The following is a 22,563-nucleotide window of genomic DNA, read 5'->3' on the forward strand; positions in this document are numbered from 1 at the left end:
ATCAACACGGGCAACTTACCTATAAAATAAGTTTTTTTGTCGACTCATGACCACACAGCATCTTCTAATATTATTGTGGCTTGTCTTGTATATGATATTGTCTGTGATCCTTGAATAAATCATTTATCTATTTAGATTTAGATACGAGAAAAAAAATATATGCATTGATTTTGTAATTGAATTATTTATTATTCATGTTTATTTATTATTGACTCATAAATAAAAGTAATACAAATGAATAATGTATTAATGTATATAAATCTTTATACATATCGTACATAGATATTACACTTTTAAATAAATGATACATGGTTATTTATTGTGTATACACTGTATTATACAACTAAATTTTTAATATTTATGTCTGAAAGTTGTTATTATCTACAAAAGGTTAAATATTCTTTAATCTTTTATTTTTTAATTTAGGAATGAAATATCAAAACCAGAAGGATATCATGTGAGCAGCATAGGGACAAAATTGTAAACTTGGAATCTATGTGATACCAATCATCATTAGGAGTGGAAATAAGTCATATATCAATTAAGAATAACATTGAAAATTGATTTTGTGAATACAATCCAGATTTAATAGAAAAATTTACTGTAATTGGTTTGGGTAAAACATGATCTCAATTTTTAGGTTCAAGTTCATATTTGATATAGTTGATATCATCTCCCAAACTTGTTTCGAACCTATTAAAAGTAGTGTACATTTCCTATAATTTGATTTATAATAATGTACTAAGAGGTTCAAGAATGCTTTATGATTTCATTTATTATAATACAATGCAGCCTTATGATTTCATATTGAATATAGCCTTATGATTTCATATATTATATTGAATATAGCCTTATGATTTCATCAATTCAGAATGGGTCTTAATGGAGTATAATGTATGAAGTAGTGTGCATTCCCTTGGAGTATAATGTGTGAAGTAGTGACAATTTTTGGAGTTCATCATTCCAACAGCCACATATTGAACTATTTTTTTGAGTTTCTTATCAGGTTTGGATTACTTAAAACCTGGCATGTTTGAGGATAATATTGTTTATTTGAATTTCATCGAGTTCAGATTCGGGTTTGAAGTTGGATAATCATAAACCCAACCTCAATTCATCCAATTGTCATCCCTATTACCAGTGACCTTACCTTGTCTAAAAAGGTCATGTCATACAAACGTTTTTTTTTTATAATAGTCAAACATAATTATACAGAGACAACTAGTAAAATATTAATATTAAAAATTTAGTTCAACTTAAATTTAATCTAAAATAATTATTTTAGATAGCACAATTAAACAAAATTATATTTATATCCAAATATTCCATGTTAAATATTCTTTATACAAAATTTTCTCTAGGTAAGCCCATGTTTTTTTTTAAAATTGATTTTACTTAAATACCAGATTTTAAATTATCTAAAAAAAGTTACTAAATGTAAAAAAAAATAGCTTTTTACTTATACTGAACATTAATATTTATGCTATACTATTTAACATGCTAATAATTATTTAACATAAAAATATAATTTAATTTTTAAATTTATATAAAAGTAAGTTTATCTATTAATAGTCTATTAAATATTTTTCATAGAGAACAAAATATTTTTTTATACTAGGAGATAATTAACTCCTCTGGCCAACAAAATTATGACATGTCATATTTTTCTAATTCTTATAAATATTTATACAGAAAATGATTAAATAGAACATATGTAATGATTTTATTGGCGAAGAAAATATTTTATTCGTTTTAATAAGGGGCTGCCAAACAAGAATTTAATTTTTTTTAACTATGAAGTGAGAATAATAAATTTTAATATGTTTTATGGGTGTCAACATGGTTTGGACAACATACGAAAGTGTTGGGTATTTAAAGTCAAGAGAGTCAGCGAAGCACAACACAAGACAAGAATGGGATCCTCCTTCATCAAACTCGATGACTCCCCAATGTTCCAGAAACAGGTTCCCTCTTCTCTCATTTGATAACTGCTACTTAATCTTTATATTTTGATTCGATATATTATATCATTCAATGAATCATTCTTAGATCTGTTGTTCTTTTTGGAAATTGATAGTTCTTTACCAGATGTAGAAAGATCATTTCCACAATAGTTTATTTAAATTGATAGTTCTTCTTGTATTGTATCTTTAGTTATTTTCGCTCGAAGAAGCAGCTGATGAGTTAAAGGATCGGTGCCAGCAACTATTCAAAGGGTGCAACAAATTTATGTAAGTGCTTCATGGCATTCCTATTAGACCTACTATAGTACTAGTGCATTCTCTTAGGTGGAAGATTATTGGGGAATGCTTGTTTGGCTAAAATATGTGGCTTTAAGAGTAGTGGCACCATGTTTTCAATTTTTCATTAAGCATCATACTAATTGTTCGAACCACACCAGGGGAACATTATTAAATTCTTTGTTCTGTATCTCCCCAGGGAAGCTTTGGGAGAAGCATATAATGGAGAAATTTCCTTTGCTGACTCGTTAGAAGTATTTAGCAGTGGCCAAGATGACCCTGTTAGTTTATCAATTGGAGGTTGTTGAGATTTCTTTTTATATCTGCTGTTTTATTTCCTCTTGTGTACAAGTAAACGGGTCCAAAAAGGTGCTTCTTTTATACTTGTGAAACAACTTTATATTCGTGCAGTGTTAAGTGTGTCAGTCACTTTGTTGTTTAATGATATCATATATAATAAGTGGGATTCCTAATATCATATAATTAGTAGAGTATATTTTTCTTTCAGGACCAGTGATATCTAAGTTTATTACCATACTGCGTGAGCTAGCTAGCTTTAAAGAGCTTCTTCGTTCACAGGTGAGTCGTAAAACCAGATTGCTGCATTTTTTCTCTAGAGTTTCAATATGACTGTGAACTCTGTCACTTGCTTACTCTACTCTCTTAAGTGTGTTTTATCTTGAAGGCAGGTTTTTTTTTTCCTGTTTATTCAACTAGCTCAAATCATTTTAAGTAATAATCCTTTTCAGTTTGCTAATATGTATCTATGTTTTTATTTCTCCCTTGCCATCAATTGAATCATATTAAGTTTGTCTGGCTGATAAGTTGATTTAATTTAATGATATACCCAGTTGCTGATGGCGTTCAAAGATCTTGTCGAGATTGTGTAACTCATCCATAAACTTATTATTCATGTAGCAGTAAAATGGCAATTACGTGGCTCATTCTCTCTACGTTGCTTTGTAGTGCATCAGTTGTGTCATGACAAAAGCAGGCCTAAGTTAAAGGAACAAAAAAACCAAGAAGTCCTGTAGTCCATTCTTTTAAAAATCTTGAAAAATCAAATGGAACTTAAACAACAGTTTCCTCGATCATAAGAATCTAGAGCAAAGGTTCTGGAGGTTCCAACATTGCAATAAAATTGAACTCTAGTTGGAAATTATTTCCCTATATAAACTTGCATACTTAGTTATGGTTAACAATCTAAAAGGGAATAATGATTGACAATATAAAATGCCATCACCCTCATATTTTAGCTGGCTGCATCCGATCCATTAACTAGTATACTAATGGAAAAGGAATAGAGGGAGAAAAATTAAAGAGTAACACTTGCATACTTAGTTATGGTCGACAATCTAAAAAGCCATCACCCTCATATTTTATTGATATGGATTTTGTTTCGACGATTACTTGACAGATTTCTTGTATAGGTGGAGCACATGTTGATTGACCGGCTGACAGAGTTTATGACTGTTGATTTGCAAGACGTGAAGGTTTTTTTTTACGTTTTTGTCTGTAGGGTTAATATTCCTGTTGTAGAATTTAATTGTTGTATAATTTTTTTAATATATGTGCTGGATATGGTTGGTTAAATTTCTTAGAATTTCTATCCTGTTTTCCATCCATTCTTGCTTGTGTCAGGATTCTCGCCAACGTTTTGACAAAGCTGTGCATTCTTATGATCAGGTATTGAGAAAATAAGATTTCTCTTTCCAGAGTTGATAATGATATTTTGACATTATTTCTATATATGCAAATAAAATGGGCGGTCCAGTGGATGAACCGTAGTGGGGTCAAATTGATGTTTATAATTCAATGTTTTAATTGTCCTTGTGATGTTATATATTCTTTCAGTTAGTTCAGTGCTTGTGTGGTACACTGTCTAAATGATAATTCTTTTCCTTTTCTGTTCCCTGAATATTCTTTATGTGATGTCTATTTTGGGTATTCATCCATTTATTTTACTTTTTTTTTATTTTCCTTGTGGTCATTTAGTTATTCGTCAACTTTTATTACACGGATGCTTTTAGTTCTTCCTATGGTAAACTTGTCTTGCATAAGAATTTTAGCTTCTTCGATACTTGATTATGGTTTATGCGGGCTTCTCATTTTTGCAATTATTTATTAAGCCCTTTTTGATTCATTTGTCTTTTGACTGAACTTACAGTTTTTAATGGTATATTATACTTTGATGAAGGCTCTAGCTAACTTCAGTAGGGATAATCCTTGATATCTTTGGAGATTAAAACATTTTTAAGTTCATCAAACTGCTACTTTTGTATTAAGAGTTCTGTCGTAGGCATTGTGGTAAGGCTTGATTAATTCCACAATGGCTTAAGTTGAGTGCTAAAAAAATCATATATTTTGCATATAAAGGCACTTCCATTTTTCTCTTGAATGATTCTTCTTGAATGCAATAATTTGCTCATGTGTTTGACTTCAACCTCGATCATCCAATCATCTCATATTTATTTGGACTTATATGAATCCAATTGCTCACAGTTGCTATTAATTTGGTTTCTAACATTACTCGTGTAACCTCTTGTCTCCAGTCACGAGAAAAGTTTGTGTCTTTGAAGAAAACTACACCAGGAGACATTGTCATTGAATCAGAAGAGGTTTGCTTCATCAATTTGTCAATGATTACTAGTTTCTTGAATTTGATGCAGAGTTTATGTTGATATCTAGTGTAGAATTTGTTTCATACTTCACTGCTTTAATAAAAAAATCATCAGTATCTTTTCACTGGTGCATTAAATTGATTATTGTTATTGTAATGAATTTGTTTTTCTTTTTGTTTAACTCAATATTGGATAATTCATTTTTATTTTTATTGCTTAGATATCAACATATAATAGTCAATAAGTCTTAAGTGTTAACAGGGGTGAGCCAGATCATTTTAGTTGGGGTGGCCAAAAAAATAAGACTATTGTTGAGGGAACCGAGCTCACGATCTTTTCTCTCTCAAAGTTACATGTATAACAAAATATACACCCATCTACATATACACAGATCTGCCCCTAGGTGCTCCAAACGAGTCAATTTCAAATGTGGTAGTTAGTTTGAGGCTTTGAGCATTCTTTTTTAATGTGAAAGTTTTAATAATTTGTTATCTACTTATCTGAAAGGAGCTCCAAAGCCATGTTGAGTTTTGAAGTGTATGGCACATATATCATTCCTACATTGATTCTGAATCCAAAATTGTGACAATCGACTATCCTAAAAGGATAAAATGCATCGTGTAAATTGAAAATGGAAAATGTAACGTAGTTGACAGTATTATGAGCCCATTATGTATACCTGTATGTCCAGCAAGAGACATCTTCTCTTATTTAGCCTCTATGCAATAGAGATCTGCTGGCATGGAGCAAAGCCTTTGAATGTATTTTATTACCTTGTTGATCTTGATTCATGGACGACTCTACATATTTGTCCACATGGCCATCTAATTCATCTTGTTCTCTTCTATTATTATTGTTAAAAATCATTGTTTTATGACTATTTGTGATTCAAAATTATTTAATCAATTATCTCACTATTATGATCCCTGACAGGATCTACAAAATTCAAAGTCAGCATTTGAAAAAAGTCGCCTCAATCTAGTATGTCTTCTGCAATTGTGGGCCTTTTCTCTTTGTCGTTTACTGACATCTCCACAACCATTTTTACTTATGAACCTGGTTATTTGGTTTTAAGGAGTGCAGGTGAACTCTGTCATGAACATTGAAGTTAAAAAGAAGTATGAGTTCTTAGAGTCCGTTAGTGCAATAATGGATGCTCATCTGAGATACTTTAAGTTGGTTTGTAAATTGATGCTAATTCTTCATGTGTCAACTTAGTCTTTTTATTTCTCTCCCCTTTATTCTTAACAAGTTATCTTATGCTTTAGGGTTATGACTTAATGAGCCAAATGGAGCCCTATATTCACCAGGTTTGACGAGTGCTTCTCTGTCATTTCATTGTCCTGCTATTTTTTTGTTTGTTTCATATAGGTATTTGGGGCATGTTTTGATACAAGTTGATATCTGTTGTATCATATATCAGTGGGACGTAATTATGCATTGTGACAGGATAACCTGAAACATTTTACTAAATTTATTTTATATTGATCAACATTGAGGTAATCTCTTTAGTGCATGTTTGGTTTGGATTCCTTTTTTTGCTTATTTTGGTTTATAAAGTAATCTTGTTTGGTAACCAGCTTAGTTTATAAAAAAAACTTATAAACCAAGAAAATGAAGCAACAAGTAACATGCTCAAAAAGATGGGTTGATTTATTTTTTCAGTTTATAATCTCACGCCTTATAATCAAAATCTAAAAGCAATCTATATTTGGTTCTGGTGGCTTTCAGTATTTGAGCATAGATTGCTCCTTGAAAACTTACACAGTTTTGTTTTGTGTTACCATCCTGAGCTTAGGTGCTAACATATGCTCATCAATCTAAAGAAATGGCTAATATTGAGCAAGATAAGCTTGAAAAACGAATCCTGGAATACCGAACACAGGCCGAGCTGGAAAATATACAAGCTTCCCACAATACAGAACCCTTGCCGGGTGCTGATGGAACCCATGTCATAGGCTTGAACTCTTACAAAAATTTTGATGCAGGGATGCAGTCTGCAGCCAAAGGGGAGGCAAGTAATTGGCCTTTTCTGGTTAAGATGTGAAAATGGTGTCCCCCCCTCCCCCTTGTTGTCTTCTTTTGTGGCTTGTAATTTTAGTCCCCCTTGATTTTTAGGTTCAAACAGTTAAACAAGGCTATTTGTTGAAACAATCATTAAACTCGCGCGGAGGTTGGAATCGGAGGTTCTTTGTACTTGATAGTCGAGGGAGTTTATATTATTACAGAGTGAAGGGATGCAAACCCATGGTATTTATTTTTGTTGTATATTTATTTTGGCCTGTCAAGTGGCCTGCTTATTTTTTTTGTCTTTTTTTTCTAAATCTTCCCCCAGGGCTCTCAGTCATACCATTATACTCGTCCTGGTGAACAAAACATTGGCATGTTTGGTAGATTTCGTTCAAGGCACAACATGGCAGCATCGCTAAATGAGGATATTTTGGAGTGTTGTGCAGTTGATCTCTGCACATCCACTATAAAGATGGATGCAGAGGATACAGATCTACGACTTTGCTTCCGTATAATTTCTCTCTCAAAATCATATACACTGCAGGTATGGATGGACTTACTACACATATTTGAATGAATCATACGTAAGCATCTATACTAGATTATGTTAGTATCAACCAAACATGTTTTCATATCTCCGGATGACCTCTCATTGTTTGATAATCTTTTCTCTTATTGTAGTTATGGTTTGATTTTTTGTTAGTTGATTTGCTAAATTGGTTTTATCAGGCCGAAAATGAAGCTGATAGGATGGACTGGGTAAACAAAATAACTGGAGGCATCACATTGCTTTTTAATTCTCAGTTTCTTCAGGTTATCTATCCAGCTATTCAATTTTTTCGAAGCATAACTTTATTCCAATATGTTCATATAAGTTGTTATGTTAACATTGTTCCTTTGTAATTTCTACAGCCTCATTATGATGGTAGATTACATTTCGAAAATAAAAACTCAGAAGGTGGTGCTTCCTTAGCTAGCCAATCAGAGGATGGTAATGGCATATATTCCAGGGAAGTGGTTAGTGTCTCTAAGATTTTGAGGGAAATTCCTGGGAATGGTATATGTGCTGAATGCAGTGCTCCTGAACCAGAATGGGCATCTTTAAATCATGGCATATTACTGTGTATTGAATGCTCTGGGGTGCATCGAAATATTGGAGTTCATATCTCGAAGGTGCATGCTTTCATGTATATATATATACAAACCATTTATTTTACTTGAGTTTACAATGTGGAAATAAGAAATTTGAGATTGTAAAGACTTTGTTTCTTGATTTTATTCCTCTGAGATGGTTATCTTGCATATAGTGCTTACGGATCTTTACAGACTCTTTCTTTCTTGTGCAAAGGGCTTTCACTTTAAATTCAAGAGTCTTATTAGTTTTAGAAAATAGTATGCATTGTTGTTTATGTTTATAATTAAACTGAGTCAATTTGCATAAATAATGTGTTTTCTGATTTGGTATTAACTAACTATATCATTTTCTAGATGTAAACATTTGATCTGCCAATTGCAGGTAAGATCAGTAACATTAGACGTTAGAGTTTGGGAACCTACTGTTTTGGAGTTATTTGATAACTTGGGTAATGCTTATAGTAATTCTATCTGGGAGGGCTTGCTTGTAGTTGACGATGAAGGGTAAAGTTTTGGTTTTCTTTAAACAATGTATAGTAAAATGCTATATATCACGTTTAGTGATCGAGTAGTGGAGCTTCCGATCCTTACCTTTTGTGAACAATTATCTGCAGAGTAGCTGAGTCAAATGTGCCTACGAAACCATGCCCCACAGATGCCTTCCAATACAAGGAAAAGTACATTCAAGCAAAGGTAAGCAGTTTAAGTTCAATTTCATATTTTAAGTATGGATTCCAACATGCTATGTTAGGCACGTGACAACAATTTTTTTTCACGACTCTAATTTTGGTGTCTGGGAGGGTCTCTTATCCTCATGTGATTACCCCCACCAAGTAGAATTAAAGCTTGGTTTTTGTGATTTCCCCATTCTTTTCTATTAATTATATTTTTTTTCTTAAGAAATAATAATTACCAGTAATGATTAGAAGGCAATAACTAACAACTTCTGAGATATATGAATGATATTTCCCATGTATATGAATCTACTATTACATGAACATGAACTATTGCAGTTTATTCTACAAGAACAAAAGCATTGCCTACTTCTATTTTTCAGTAAATTAATCATTTCCAAAACTTTAGTTACTATCATTTTCTCTCTTCTTTCTCACCATTCTTGAAATCTAAAATATGTTAAACGTGCTGAATTGCTGTATTTTCTGAGAAGGAAGCCTATGCTTTCTTCACAGTTTTTACCGATTTAAGTATAAATGTAAATTTCTACCTGCATCCATCTCTACTTTCTTACTCTGTCAGCTTTCTTGAAATCTAAAATATAAGTATTGCTCTGTTTTTCTTCACAGTTTTTACTGTGATAAAAATATCATTGTAAATTTGTAACTGTATTTTTCTTGATCAGTATGTAGAGAAATCACTAATCATCCGGGAAGAGGATATACCCGGGAATCCTTCACTTTCCATAAGAATCTGGCAAGCAGTTCAGGCTATAAATGTACGAGAAGTGTATCGCCTTATTGTTACATCAAATTCAAATCTGATAAACACAATATATGACGACGTGGTTCACCAAGCCGAGGCTAAAGATTTGAACTTAGGACCTATGAATGAAGGGCATCAGCACGATCCTGGAGAATGTCTGAGAATTAAAGAGACTAACGAGACTGATAGGTGTTTCCGTGGGTGGTCATTATTACATCTGGCATGTCATTCTGACAGTGCACTAATGATCGAGTTGTTGCTCCAATTTGGTGCCGATGTAAACATGTGTGACTATCATGGAAGGACTCCCTTGCACCATTGCATTTCTAGTGGGAAGAACCCATTGGCAAAGTTTCTATTGAGGAGGTAATACTTTATTTTCATGTGTGACTATCATGTCATTGTAATGTTTCATGTTTCACATGAATCTCTAATAAAAGCATAAACTAAGACATGTGAATTTGGCAGGGGTGCTAAACCATCAATTAAAGATGCTGGTGGACTCACTGTACTTGAAAGAGCAATGGAAATGGGAGCAATAAATGATGAAGAGCTATTTATCAAGCTTGCTGAATGCCAGTAAAAATTGAACTGGTATATGTATTTTGTTAAGAATGTTTTTGATTTTTATCTAGGATACAAAGTTCATTCATTTTAGCATGCATGCCCATTCCACCAAAAAAGAAGTTAGTTGTGATTTTAATATGGCAATGGGCATGGTGCAAAACGTTATGGGTTTGCTATTATTGGCCGAATATGCCCATTTGAAAAAGTTATTATACATGTGTCTCGTGTTGATAGGAAACCGTACAAGGTAGTATGTTTTTTGTACTATCAAGGATATCCTCTCGTCCTATGTGTAAGGAACTAATCTCTATCGTGGTGCTTGTCTATCCCTCCAACAAGTGTTGATCCCAAGAATCAAACTCTTAACGATTTTGGTCTTTCTAGTAGTGCTAGGTCTACTAGACCAATGCCTTGTTGGTACAAGTAATATGTTTTTTTTATACTACCAAGAGTACCATCACCTTATGGGTAATGAACAATGTTTCAAATTGTGGATCACATCACGTGATACAGCCAGCCACAGTATTGCAGTTGCAGAGATCGCTGAGATCGCTGCAACTGCATCACACCGAATCAAAATGATGCGACCGCAACAGGGTTGCAACACAACTACATTGGACCACATTTGGGCCGCAAAGCAACCACATCGGGCTGCATCAGATTGCATCGTTATCAAAAATATTTTTTTACACACAAAATAATTCACATCGCAACGACCACAATGATTGCAATCGCAATAACTGCAACAATCACGACGGCAATCGCAATTTAAAATAGTGGTAAGGAATGAATCTCACTAGGGTGCGTGGTTGCTCATACCAACAAGTGTCGCTCTCGTGAATCGAATCTTTGATTTTTGTGTTTTCCAAGAGGTTTAGCAATGTCTTACACCACTAAGCTAACACGTATTATCCTCGATATTTTAATTCTGAAAAAGAAAAATTCTCATTCATTCTCTTTTTTTTCACATTAAATATTCGCTTAGATTCTTTTAGTTTTATAAATAAAATCTTAAAAATATTATATTGGATACTTATTGAGTTAGATTTCTTTGCACACTTTTATAAATAAAATATTTAACATAAAATATACGCAATATTTAACTAAAAATCAGTCCATTACTTAAGCAAAGAAATGATTGCATGTTTTTTTAAGACAGCTTCCATCCAATACTTGTTTTCCATAATACAGATCATGAGGCTTAAACTTTAGGTAGATATGCTCATTCCATCCTTTTCAGGTTGGTGGTGGATCATTTTGCTGTGTCTGCTTAGGCATAGCTGTTACTTGTTTGGGAAAGAAAAATTGATTTTATTGGATTTTATGAGTATTCCATCCTTAATCTAAATAATAATATGTATACCAATATGCTTTTTCCATTTTATTGGACTTTAATTATCATACCTACTTAAAACTATTCCTAACTGTATCTTCATTCATAGATTAATTTGTACACCTATAAATTAGTGAATTATGTTTGCATGTAACAAAGTAAAGTTCACTAATATTATGGACTTGCATGGATATGCTGTAGCTGTAGCCATTCTCTTGTTCTTTTCCATCCACCTTTGGAGACACAATAGAAATAACCCTCTCCCAAATTGGCCCATAATTGGAATGTCTGTGGGTTTTTTGTGTAACTTGTCAAATATCTATGATTTCTTAACTAAAGTTTTGAAATATCATGGTGGTACTTTCATGATTCAAGGACCCTGGTTCACAAACATCAAGTTTGTCATGACTAGTGATCCTATGAATGTGCACCACATTACAAGTAAGAATTTTAGCAACTATGGTAAAGGGTCTGAGTTCCATGAAATGTTTGAAATTCTAGGAGATGGCATTTTCAATTCTGATTCCAAAAAATGGAAGTTCCATAGGGACATCCTTCATTCATTGTTTAAAAACAACAACTTGGAGAGCTTCAATCAACAAATCATTCAGAAGAAGTTGGAGACTAGCCTAATACCGTTTCTTAGTCACGCATCAAAACAAGGAACTCAAGTGGACTTGCAAGACATCTTTCAAAGGTTCTCTTTTGATAATATCTGCTCCATGGTATTAGGATTTGATCCTAATTGCCTTCCAAATAATTTCACCGAGTTACCAGAGGTTGCATATGAGAAAGCTTTCAACAAAATGGAGTCTGCAATCTACTACAGACACGTTTTTCCAAGATCCTTATGTAAGCTGCAGAAATGGTTCCAAATTGGACATGAGAAAGATCTCAGTGAATCTCAAGTAATTATTGATCAATTCTTGTATGAATGTATAGACCAAACCAAATACAATAGTAACCAAGCTGATGAATCAAACTTTGACATGCTTAAAGCTCTTATGGAGGAAACAGGAAATGAACAAATAGATGACAAGTTTCTAAGAGACACTGCACTTAATCTCTTGTTTGCAGGAAGGGACACAATTAGTGCAGGTCTCAGTTGGTTTTTCTGGCTTGTTTCAACTCATCCTCTTGTTGAAGCCAAAATTCTTGAAGAAATAAGAGATACTTTTGTAACCAAACAAGAAAGTTGGCTTAACTTAGGGGTAGATGAGCTTAAAAAGATGGTTTACTTGCATGGAGCTATATGTGAAACCTTGAGGCTTTTCCCTCCTGTGCCAGTGGACCACAAGTGTGCTATCAAATCTGATATACTTCCAAGTGGTTACACTATTCACCCAAACACAATGGTATTGTACTCTCTATATGCTATGGGAAGGAATGAAGAAACATGGGGTAAAGATTGCTTGGAATTTAAACCTGAAAGATGGGTTTCAGAGAAAGGAAGCAATATATACATACCATCTTACAAGTTCATAGCTTTTAATGCAGGGCCAAGAAGTTGTTTGGGTAGAAACATCAGCTTCATCCAAATGAAGATGGTTGCTGTTGCTATGTTATGGAATTTCAAAGTGGAGGTGGTGGAAGATCATCATGTATCTCCAACTGTTTCTATTATACTTCACATGAAACATGGCTTGAAGGTCAAGATTACAAAAAGATGTGTATCTGAGTGAAACAGTGTGTTCTAAATTATTTATTGGTTATGTGTTGTCTCCTTTTTTTTAATGTTTGGTTACTTCTTCAATATCTCAGTGCTTTATTGTATTATCTAATATCTTCATCAATACAAAATATGCACACCCTGTAAATCTATTACTGAATTCTCTATCCATGCACCATAGAAACAAACCCAATCCACCTATCATGGAACTACTTGGTATGTTGTTGTAGCCATGATTTTGGAGGGGAGCACATTTGTTATCCCACAGCTTTGTGCTATGCCAGAATGTATGATTGGTCAGAAAATATTTAATAATTATAATTTTAATTTAAATAATTTGTTCAACTAATCAGAGTTAATGGTACATGAAGTGGTACAAAAAGTGAGACAGGAAATGTAGTCATTTTGGAAGGGTAAGTTAAAATTTAATTATTAAATATTTTTCTGACCAATCACAAGTGCATGATAGTGACACAAAGTGTGAGACAATCGATGTACTCCCAGAAATACACTTAATCCAAATTGGTATGCTATGGGGTGTTGTGTCCAATATCCATGATTATGCAACTACAATTCTGAAACACCAAGGAGGTACATTGAAGTTCAGAGGAATATGGGAGCATTGAAATTCTGAAACACCACATTACAAACAATTTTTGGCAACTATGGGAATGGGTCCGAATTCATTGAGATTTCATACCATTCAAATTAAACAAATGTCTCAAAATCACTTTATGATTCAAAACATAAATTTCAGTAAAATAAATTAGTAAAAGAGTGACTATTCATTATAAATTTGAGTGTTTCGATTTTTTTTTATTTCCACTTAATTTCTAAAAATAAAGATTCATAGTAATAATACTTAAAAATTGTAGTTTGAAGTTTAGGTTAGGAACTAAAGTGTGTAAAAATTAATTATAAAAATGTTGTAAAGAAATAAATTGACATGCATTTGAATCTTTTCACTTTCTAAATTTCCAAGCTATAATTTGGTGTATGATTAATCTTAATATAAAACCCCAATTGTCATTTATGGGTTTTGAAAGTTCCAAAGCTTGAATTGCATCCCTAACAATTCTAAGGTATGAATCCAATCTATCTTCCCTCTTTGCTTTTCTTTAATCTAATTCCACTTTCATCAAACCTTCGATTTTCTTTCTCCTTTTCGATACTTAATTAACCATTTTTTGAAACCCTAATTTACCCAAACTCAAATTCTTACTCTATTTTGAACGAATTACACTAAATTCCATAATTTCAATGTCCACTACCCTGAAAATTTGCTTATTGTTTAACCCTACTGTTAAACGATATCACCCTCCTTGTTTTGTGGTAGAAAATTTTGTATTTTTCTGTGAAGATGTTTCAATTGCAAGTCCTATTTTTTTGTTTTTGTTTTTAATTTTACCTGTGTGACTGAGAAATGGTTGGCATGATTAATAGGAATGAATACTTCTACTGAGGGAAGAAAGCGACAGTTACCACCATGGATGGTGCAGAAGAAGGTTGTTGCCAGCCATGTGAGTAATTCTGACAATGCTGTTGAAACTAACTGCCGTGTGGAAGAACGAGACATCGCGGCAAATGACGGAGATACGACTAATAAAATCGTAGGAGTTGATCGCAAGAGGAAAACTTCAAAGAGGGAGTCAGACTTAGATGCAAAGTGTGAAGTCAAGAGGAGTAGAAATTTAAGACAGCAAGAAGGAAGTGAAGATAATATTATTCAACCGAAGAAGAAAAGAGTGAAATCGTCTAGAAAGAAAGGACAAAATTTAGAGGATCCTAGCCATGGTAGTTGTGTTGTAATTCCAGTTCAATTGTCTAGTGATGACGACGTGGATCTGACAATTGAAGATTTAATGGCCATTGCAGAACAGGTAATTTCTTTTCTGAGTGATGAGACTGATGAAGAAATGTAGCATTTGGTTTGTCTTGTGTAATTTGTATAGAAATATGTTTACCATTTCTATCATCATATTATCACACAAATCAGTGAATTTAAGATATATCCCTAATAAAAAGTTGAAAGTGGTGAAGATTTCATATTCACCTTACCTTTGATTGAAGATTTAAACTTTTGCCATTTGCACGCAGTATGTCAAAGATCATGAAAACAAGGATCCACAAGAAACACCAGGTAGACGACATGAACCGGAATTGCTAATTTCTGCTACAAGTGAATCAGGAACTGCCCTTGATTCCCCTTGTGAGAACTCTACTCTAACAACAATTGGTCAATTGGTTACTACAAGCATCTCGCAAACAGACAATCCTGCTCAAGACATGCTGGACCTGCTCTTGGGTCCCTTGCTGAGGAATCTCCCGGAGAAGTAGCAGAACGAATCTATTGTAGACAGTTTAGAATTTACTCACGAGTTCATTCGGCATAGTGAAGATGAACTTGGTGGAGAAGAAATGCCCACTTTGATGAAGAGAAGGAGCAGTTTAAAAGACAAGGTGGCAATGTTTCTTGACTAGGATATGTAAATCATTTGATAAATTCAGTCTCATCCTACTTGGTCATAGTTTCTTAATGATAAGTTTAGTGTTTAAGCCTTCACTTTTGTTGGATATCAGAACCGCAAAGATTGGGTTGAATGACTATACTCATCATTTCAATTTTTAATGCATCAAAAGTGAATTGATATCAAGGGAATGGAAATACTTGAAAGGTGTATTCCACATTAAATGTTTTGAGTCAAACTAAAGTACTTATTTAAGTAAATAAAGTTCTAAAACATGCATTTATTTGGTTCACAAGACTTAAATCAAATATTTTTCACAAAAAATAATAATTAAACAAATGAAATAAAAATAAGAGATTAGAAAAGAGAAAAGGAAAAGAAGAGTTCTCTTTGTTGGTGGAAGAGAGAGAAAGAGCAGAGTGAGGAATGAGATTTACAAACTCATTCATCATTTTGATTCCATTTTAATCCAGTCTCATTTCGCATTCTTCATATTCTCTACAACATTTTTCTGCATCCATATGTGACATTTCAGATATTCTATTCTTTCGTTTGATGCATAGATTGACAAAATTGATTCTCATACACATTATTTAAAATTATCATTTAATGTTATTTTTTATTTGTCAGACTTAATATCATAAAAAGAATAATCAGATTTTTTTAAAATAGTGATAGAGAAAATAAAATTAGGTGATGAATATAAAAAATATTTAGAACAAAATCGTTTGGGCCGAGGCCCATGATAGCGTGATCTTTACGTCAAATGTTGCGTCATATTCACGTTCGCTTTCGATGATTATAGTAAGAAAGAGAGTAAGAGTAAGAGACTGTGAGAGTAGAGAGAGAGGTTATATGATTCTCTTGGTATGGGTTACATGTTGTACACAATTTCTTAGGTTCTTGTTTTTATCTATGTTTGAAACATGAATAGATATAGAATTTGATGAATTTGAGGCATATTCGGACCATTTGTACATGCTTTGAATTTCTCAATTCTTGTTCTTTCTAGATTTTCAATCTTATTTGATAGAGCTAACACACTCTCATCCAAAACTCTAAAAATGTTATGACCCAATTTCTTCGGTTGTGGGTTGTGCCTGTAATGGAATATCATTCTCAATTATTCAAGAATGCTCATTTTTGGTGGAATTTCTGATTAACTGCTATTGGTGTTTGACTTTGTGTAAAATATCTGTTGAGATGTTTGAAATAGGAAAAGTAGTTCTAACATGAACAGAAAGGAGATTGCTTAAAAGAGTAACTGGGAAGAGTTACTTGTTTTGTTCAATCAGGCCCTTTCTTAGCACAACAATCAATATAAAAGTTGAGCTTCAAAGTGGTGTCAATTATGGAGCTGCTAATGAAAACGAGAAAAAACCTTAAAAAGAACAAATTGAACGTGTCGTAATAGAACATGGTGGTGAGAGAGACAGAAAGTGGTACCTTTTAGCAGCAGTAACAAAAGATGTGTTGGTGCTTTCTTTTTTTATTTGTTTCTTCTTCTTTGAATACAATGCTATTATTTTTACTACACTACCAATTTGGCATTTGCTACTTTTCTGGGTTGTGAGGGGTATTCCACAGAAAAGGGAAAAGGGAGCAACAAATTTAATTACTTTATGAAAAAAGAAGTGATGATAATATGGATGGTTGTGGATCTCAGAATTCAGCTACAGTGCTAATCACTGTGGACAAGGGATACGATTTTATTTCGGATTGAGTAATGATATATCCTCCTAGTCCTGCTGCCCACCATAAAATGGTATATGTCACAAGGCGATTTATTTATTAGTGATTGGTTTACAAGTAACATGTGTCATTAGGTAAAAAGATTAGTAGGGGATATAACATTACTCTTTCATCATTTCTATTTGCTTTATAAAATTTGTAGTTTGAAGTTATAATTCCAATTTCACTAAATTTCTAATTAGTTCCTAACTATAACTCTGTTTGAGCATAAAGAATTAGAGTATACAATTTATCTGGAAAAAAATTAAGTTGATGGTAATAGTGATGATGACAACTATATTGATGCGATGACCATGGTTGGAGAATGATGATGACAAACTGCAAAATACTGTAATGGGGATGATTTAGATAATGGTGAGATCAACTTTCTTGTTTTATTCGCCTTGTATCTTTGTAAAATTCTGATTTATGTCATTTAAGATCATCTTATGTGTAAACCATATGCCTTAAAATTATGCATTTATTCCACTTCCTAACACTTTCTCCAACCAAAAATAATAGAAAGATCAAATATTGAATATGCAATGGCCTTTCATTTTTTATTATATAAACCACAAGCCTGTGCAGAAGCAATAACTACATAGAAAACTGTACAAATTGTGATGTTCTCTTGGACTCATCATTTGGAATCACTTTCAGGTGCCTAGAGAGGTTGTAATTCTTCTTAGAAGGGTGATTGATTTGTACTTGGTAATCACCATGAAAAAGTGAGGTCTTAAGGAATCCATTTTGATCTGTAGTCCCTGACAATTTTTTGAGTCCCCATTCACTAAGCAATTTGTCCAAAACTTCCCCTCCAGCCAAGTTGTTGAAATTACTATCAACTAAGCAAATTCTATAGCAATTACCATTTGGTGACCATGCTGTCCACATTACAATGCCTTGTACCTTTGGATGAGAGTGTGCTTCTCTTAGAACCTGCTCAAAGTACTGTGCCTGCACAAATTATCAATACAAAACTGCACTCAATTAATATAATGCATGCATAAATGCATAAATGCCTAAAATCACATATACTTTAGCATAGCTATCTTTCTTTTTTGGATTATGCAAAATATCTCCTTTACAAACAAATTATCAGTACTTTTGCTGAGTTTCCAGCAATCTCAAGTTGTTGCATTTGAAATAAGAATATTGATGATGCTTAAGAAAATTAAAAGTTGCTTTGGTGTTATTGAACTTTACCTGGTTCGGTTGGTCTGCAACATCTATTTCTGTAATCCAAATTGGATAACCTGCAGAGGCAAGGGTATCAATGGAAGATCTCATGTAAGGAAGGTTAGGAGGACTATTAGGGAAATGAGACTCGAGCCCGATCCCGAGTGGCAATGATGCACTTCCAGGATAGTTTTTGATCTGTTGGATCTTCTTTATATATTTTGTTGGGTTTACTGCACTGTCTCTACTATCCTCAATGGTATTGTATTCATTCAGGAATAAAGTCTGTGTTGGGTCAATTTTGTTAACCTTGTTGAACACCCTGGCTGAAAAATCTTGTCCAAGTTTACTTTCGAAGAATGAAAAGTGGAGGTTTTCGTTAACAACATCCCATCCAATAAGTTGGTCCTTGTATCTTGAAACAACAGATTGAATCCTTTTATCAACTGCTGATTTAAGCTGGTCTGGGGAGAGTGCAGAAAGCCAACTAGATTGGTAATTAGGATCATTCCAAAATATATTGTGTCCTCGAACTCGAATGTTATGGTCCTTCGCAAATTTTAGCATAGCATCGGCAACAGAGTAGTCCTCATTGCCCTGCGAATATTCGGTGCTAGCCCACTTCATTTCATTTTCAAATGTAGCAACTGTGAACCTGGATGTGAACCAATTTTGGTATGCACTATTGTTCACAATGTTCTTGTTTATGGCACTTCCAATAGGAAAAGCTGAATTTGTTTGTGTGATAGATATAGTTGCATTTGGTAAAGGATTTCCTTGTTCATCAACTGCTTTCACTAATACTTTCCTCTTGCGTGCCTGCCGAGTCAGAACTATACTTTTAAAATGAATCTTCTTGAAGCATATTTCAAAACTATGAATGTTGAATAAACAACATGATCTGAGGTGATTTTTCACTCACTTTCTCAAACTCGTGGATCTTATTTTCATCTAACGCTTTCTAAAGTTAAGATCAAGTGAAAATAAGATCAATGGCGATGCAAATCGATCCTCGAACAATAATATCTTTGGGAAACATTCAAATTGATTAACTTTGTGGAAATTAGTGAATTTTCCAAGAAGTTTTGAAGCAGAATAATCTGCAAAATCTCTTGATATGTTCCTAATGTCAATTACATTAATGTTGCCTGCTACCTATGTGGTTATTAAGTAATTAATGAACAAAATTTTAGATTTGAATATATGTGTAGCAAAAAACTATGACAAATTCTTACCTTCTCAATGCTCTGATATTGATGAGACCTCCATTGCTTTTCTGTGAATGGTTGTAAGGAAATGTTGTCCATCCATATTTCTATTGAAGTATTTTTGCTCTGCATAGATGAGAAAATATGTGAAATCACTTACAAAAGACTTTCATTAAATAATAAATACCTCTAGATACCCATTTAAACAAAAAAAAGTTCAGGAAAATTATGAAGAATCTGGAAGTACCTCAAAATAAAGCTCAGCTGGACCTGATTTATCTGCTGTAAGTCCACCCTTAAGCATAGACCAGCAATTTGAGTCAGCAACAGTAGCACCAGCATGTATGAATCCTTTACTTGTTTTCACAACTGCTGTTACTGGAACATTTCCCTCACTCACTTGTATCCAAGCTTCACACATGAAAAACAATGCACTTGTGTTTATTAATCTTTCAATTATACATACTAAAGTCATCTCAAAACCAATTGACAATGAGATAAATAGTCTAACAGGTATTTAACTCATTCTCGAGACAATGAGCTAGGCGACGTGGGAGGACTTACTTTCCAAAATGCCCCCTCCACATAAGTTGGCCCGACCAGGCAAATGGTTACCTTAACCCATAATTAAAGGTCATTTTTTGTCCATGACAACCAAAAAAGAAGTTTGAATGTGGCTCTAATACCATGTTGAAGTTTATCTCAAAACAAATTGACAATGAGAGGAGTAGCCCAACAGGTCTTTAAACCATTCCCAAAGACAATGAGGTAGGCGATGTGGGACTTCCTTTCCAACAATATATATATATAGGAAGTATAATATATAATAACACATATAAGAATTACTCAGAATTTACTTATGATATTAGAGTAGAGATTTACCAGATAAAACATAATGCATGTCCTTTTGTAAGTAAATCTTCTGAGAGACACTATCATGAGGTTGTTTTCTGGTATGTGCTACAACATATTTGTTACCCAATGATTGTCTATGTTCTATTGTTGCATTCCCAAATGAAGTCCAACCTTGTAGTCCATTGTTCAGTTCCGGATTCTGAATGATTCCTCCATAATACTGAGGCTTCTGAGGTTGTGCCAAACACTGAGTTTCAAATCATGAGGACACACCATTAGAGTGGAATAATTTTCAGTAATAATAATAATACTAAAACATAAAGGAGATTCAGCTCTCACTTCAATGGTAGCACTGTAATCATAAGACAAAGCTTCAGCTTCAAAACCTGTGAATGCATGTCAGATATTAGTTATATGTATATACGTATTATTATGCCAACAAATAGAATAATATTATTTGAATAATTTAAATTTAACAATTTTACTTATAACTATATTTTATCACTACATGCATCTCAAAAAGTCAATCTACAAACAAAATACAACTTAAAACTTCACAATTTCATTATTAAAATAATATTTTTATACTATATAGAGTAAGAAATACATAATTTAAAATAGAAATAATTTAAGAAATGCATACTTTAACACAACTATATAGAGTAAGAAATATCTATTTGTAAAGTGATGGATTATACAATTTCAAGAAATTAAAATCGTAAAAGATATCTTGCATATATAATTGTCTTCTTATTTTTTTGGCTAATTTATAAATAGCGACCAAAATCGATAGATGAATAATGAATGAGGCAGAAAAGACATACATTTTTTCTTCTCATTCTCAACTTATATATCACTCAACCTTCTACACGAATTTCAAAACTCTATTTAAAACTCAATATAGAAATTAAAAATTAGCACATACAATAAATCATCCCAATTTCAAGTGTAAACATTATGTTGTTAGTTATCTATATGAATTTTGGTGTGATTGATGCTAAAGTTAAATCATGAGTAGAAAATATATATTTTTATGATGTGGTAGTATATAACTAATGATAGTATACATTTTTTGAAAGACCAAATGAATATAGACATATGAAGAATATATACTAACCTGTGAAAAGGATGAAGTATAGCAAAAAACCAATACTCATATTTTTTGTTTTATACATATTATCTTTGATACTTGTATCAAGATATATAGGTGATTCAATTCTGGTAGAACAAAACAAATATTGGTTTGCACTTGAAGAAGAGACTAGGGAGACTAATATATATATATTGAGTGAATATACACTTTCCCCATTTAATAAAACTCATGTGATTCAATTTAATTCTAAAAATTCATATCAATATTCAAAAATTGCAAACTATTAAATATTAATATCACACAAACTAATAGTAAAGATATTTAAAATTAATAATTTGTCCACCGTTTAACATATTTAGATATTTTTAAAATTTGTAAAAATCAATTTGTAATAACTTTAAAAGAGATCAAACTCAATCTATGCCAATAATTAGTGCAATTAAGGATTGCCTTAGCATAAAATGGTGAGATATTGTGAGTATGAATTAAAACGAATTCAATGTCGAATTCAGCTGGATAAAGATTTATTTAACTTGAAACTCGACTTAAGTTTGATAAGAGTTATTTTTTAGCTCGAGCTTGATAAGAATTATTTTTTAGCTCGAGTTTGATTCGACTAAATTTCACGAATTATTCAGCTTGGCTCGAATTGATTCATTTGAATAACAATAAACACAAAAGTAGTGCAGAGTTATGATATAATAACACCAAACATAAAATATTAGTTTATATATTTAAATATAATATACATAAGTATATTATATATATCTATATATATTATATATCTATACTTCTATATACTATATACTATATATAAAGCCAAAATATATTATAACTACTTATATTGCATAATTTTCACTTACCTATTTTGCCCTTGTAATTATTAATTATTACAATATTTTTTCATACAATAAAAATATAAATGAAGGTTAGAGGAAGTTACATTAACTAAATATATCAAACTACCAATGCATTTTTTAATAATATCACGATTTATTTTTTATATTTTTATCAA

The 22,563-nt window shown here is 32.5% G+C and overlaps 4 protein-coding genes across 5 annotated transcripts; 3 read left to right on the top strand and 1 right to left on the bottom strand.

Annotated features, from left to right (window-relative positions):
* LOC109353191 (ADP-ribosylation factor GTPase-activating protein AGD2-like) lies at nt 1,881–10,212 on the top strand. Of its 2 annotated transcripts, none has more exons than XM_019595407.1 (19): nt 1,881–1,964; nt 2,155–2,231; nt 2,440–2,540; nt 2,749–2,819; nt 3,671–3,733; nt 3,882–3,926; nt 4,793–4,858; nt 5,795–5,842; nt 5,945–6,040; nt 6,130–6,171; nt 6,660–6,875; nt 6,980–7,112; nt 7,222–7,415; nt 7,601–7,684; nt 7,784–8,044; nt 8,388–8,509; nt 8,620–8,698; nt 9,366–9,811; nt 9,914–10,212. In XM_019595407.1, exons 1-19 carry the CDS (start codon nt 1,914–1,916, stop codon nt 10,026–10,028), a joined length of 2,310 nt encoding a protein of 769 aa, XP_019450952.1. In that variant the 5' UTR covers nt 1,881–1,913; the 3' UTR covers nt 10,029–10,212. The 2 variants fall into 2 exon arrangements, with proteins under 2 accessions (XP_019450952.1, XP_019450951.1); XM_019595406.1 differs by having other exon boundaries at nt 6,980–7,111; nt 7,197–7,415; nt 9,914–10,211.
* LOC109353193 (alkane hydroxylase MAH1-like) lies at nt 11,250–13,180 on the top strand. The gene has a single exon (XM_019595409.1). It carries the CDS (start codon nt 11,486–11,488, stop codon nt 13,025–13,027), a length of 1,542 nt encoding a protein of 513 aa, XP_019450954.1. The 5' UTR covers nt 11,250–11,485; the 3' UTR covers nt 13,028–13,180.
* LOC109353198 lies at nt 14,414–15,623 on the top strand. Its single transcript, XM_019595414.1, has 2 exons — nt 14,414–14,894; nt 15,112–15,623. The coding sequence occupies exons 1-2, from the start codon at nt 14,460–14,462 to the stop codon at nt 15,349–15,351; spliced, it is 675 nt and encodes a 224-aa protein (XP_019450959.1). The 5' UTR covers nt 14,414–14,459; the 3' UTR covers nt 15,352–15,623.
* On the bottom strand, nt 17,736–20,845 carry LOC109352809 (anti-sigma-I factor RsgI6-like; the record flags this gene model as incomplete). Its single annotated transcript, XM_019595003.1, has 6 exons — nt 17,736–18,170; nt 18,420–19,211; nt 19,628–19,726; nt 19,848–20,011; nt 20,483–20,702; nt 20,795–20,845. Coding segments are annotated over 6 exons (1,686 nt in total), but the record flags the coding sequence as incomplete, so codon positions are not given.

Source organism: Lupinus angustifolius, chromosome LG07, assembly GCF_001865875.1.
Source record: "Lupinus angustifolius cultivar Tanjil chromosome LG07, LupAngTanjil_v1.0, whole genome shotgun sequence".
NCBI lineage: Eukaryota > Viridiplantae > Streptophyta > Magnoliopsida > Fabales > Fabaceae > Lupinus > Lupinus angustifolius.